Here is a 967-nt window from a genome sequence, read left to right as displayed (position 1 = left end):
GATTTCCACACCCCAGCTCCATAAATCCCATTTTCCCCTCATGATTTCCACACCCCAGCTCCATAAATCCCATTTTCCCCTCATGATTTCCACACCCCAGCTCCATAAATCCCATTTTCCCCTCACAATTTCCACACCCCAGCCTCATAAATCCCATTTTTCCCCCAAATCAGGACATTTTCCCCTCACGATTTCCACACCCCAGCTCCATAAATCCCATTTTCCCCCCAAATCAGGACATTTTCCCCTCACGATTTCCACATCCCAGCACCATAAATCCCATTTTCCCCCCTCAAACCAGCACATTCACCCTGAAAATTCCCACAATCCAGCCCCAAAAGGCCCCTTTTCCGCCCCAAACCGCCACGTCCCGGCCCCACCTTCTCGTCCCACTGGAAGTCGGGGGCGATGGTGAGCTCCACCTTGAGCGTGGAGCGGGTGATGGGCTGCAGGTGCACGGACAGCTCCAGCTTCGGGAACAGGTGCACGTATTTATGGATGGTTTTCCCCATTTTCGGCATCCGGATCAGCTCCCCTGAGGTGGTGGGACGAGGGGGAAAACAAAAATAAACCGGGATGGGGTCAGGGCCGATGCTGACAGGAGCGGGATTCTGAGGCAGGTGAGGCCTCTCCAGACCCTCAGAGGGGTGACCTGGAGCAGTTCCTCAATTTTGCCGTGGAAATCATGGAATGGTTTGGGGTGGGAGGAGGTTAAATCCCATCCCATTCCAGCAGGGACACCTTTCCTTATCCCAGGGTGCTCCAAGCCGGCCTTGGGCACTTCCAGGGATCCAGGGGCAGCCCCAGCTGCTCTGGGAATTCCAGCCCAGCCCCTCCCCACCCTCATTCCTTCCCAAGATCCCATTTCAATCTCCCCTTTCCCACTGGGAAGCCGTTCCCTGTGTCCTGTCCCTCCATGCCTTGTCCCCAGTCCCTCTCCAGCTCTCCTGGAGCCCCTTCAGGCCCT

General features: G+C 56.3%; 1 protein-coding gene across 1 annotated transcript in view; it reads right to left on the bottom strand.

Moving 5' to 3' along the window:
• The window catches only part of SNRNP200 (small nuclear ribonucleoprotein U5 subunit 200), a gene marked incomplete at its 5' end in the record, with an annotated part of 78,572 nt that overhangs the window by 30,203 nt on the left and 47,402 nt on the right, over positions 1–967 (bottom strand). Inside the window, 1 exon segment of the mRNA XM_017739196.1 lies at positions 381–535. Within this exon segment, the coding sequence (XP_017594685.1) occupies positions 381–535 (155 nt within the window).

Source organism: Corvus brachyrhynchos, unplaced genomic scaffold, assembly GCF_000691975.1.
Source record: "Corvus brachyrhynchos isolate BGI_N302 unplaced genomic scaffold, ASM69197v1 scaffold617, whole genome shotgun sequence".
In the NCBI taxonomy this organism is placed as follows: Eukaryota; Metazoa; Chordata; class Aves; order Passeriformes; family Corvidae; genus Corvus; species Corvus brachyrhynchos.
The sequence above is the reverse complement of the archived record's forward strand: the minus strand, read 5'-3'. Positions and strand labels throughout refer to the sequence as shown.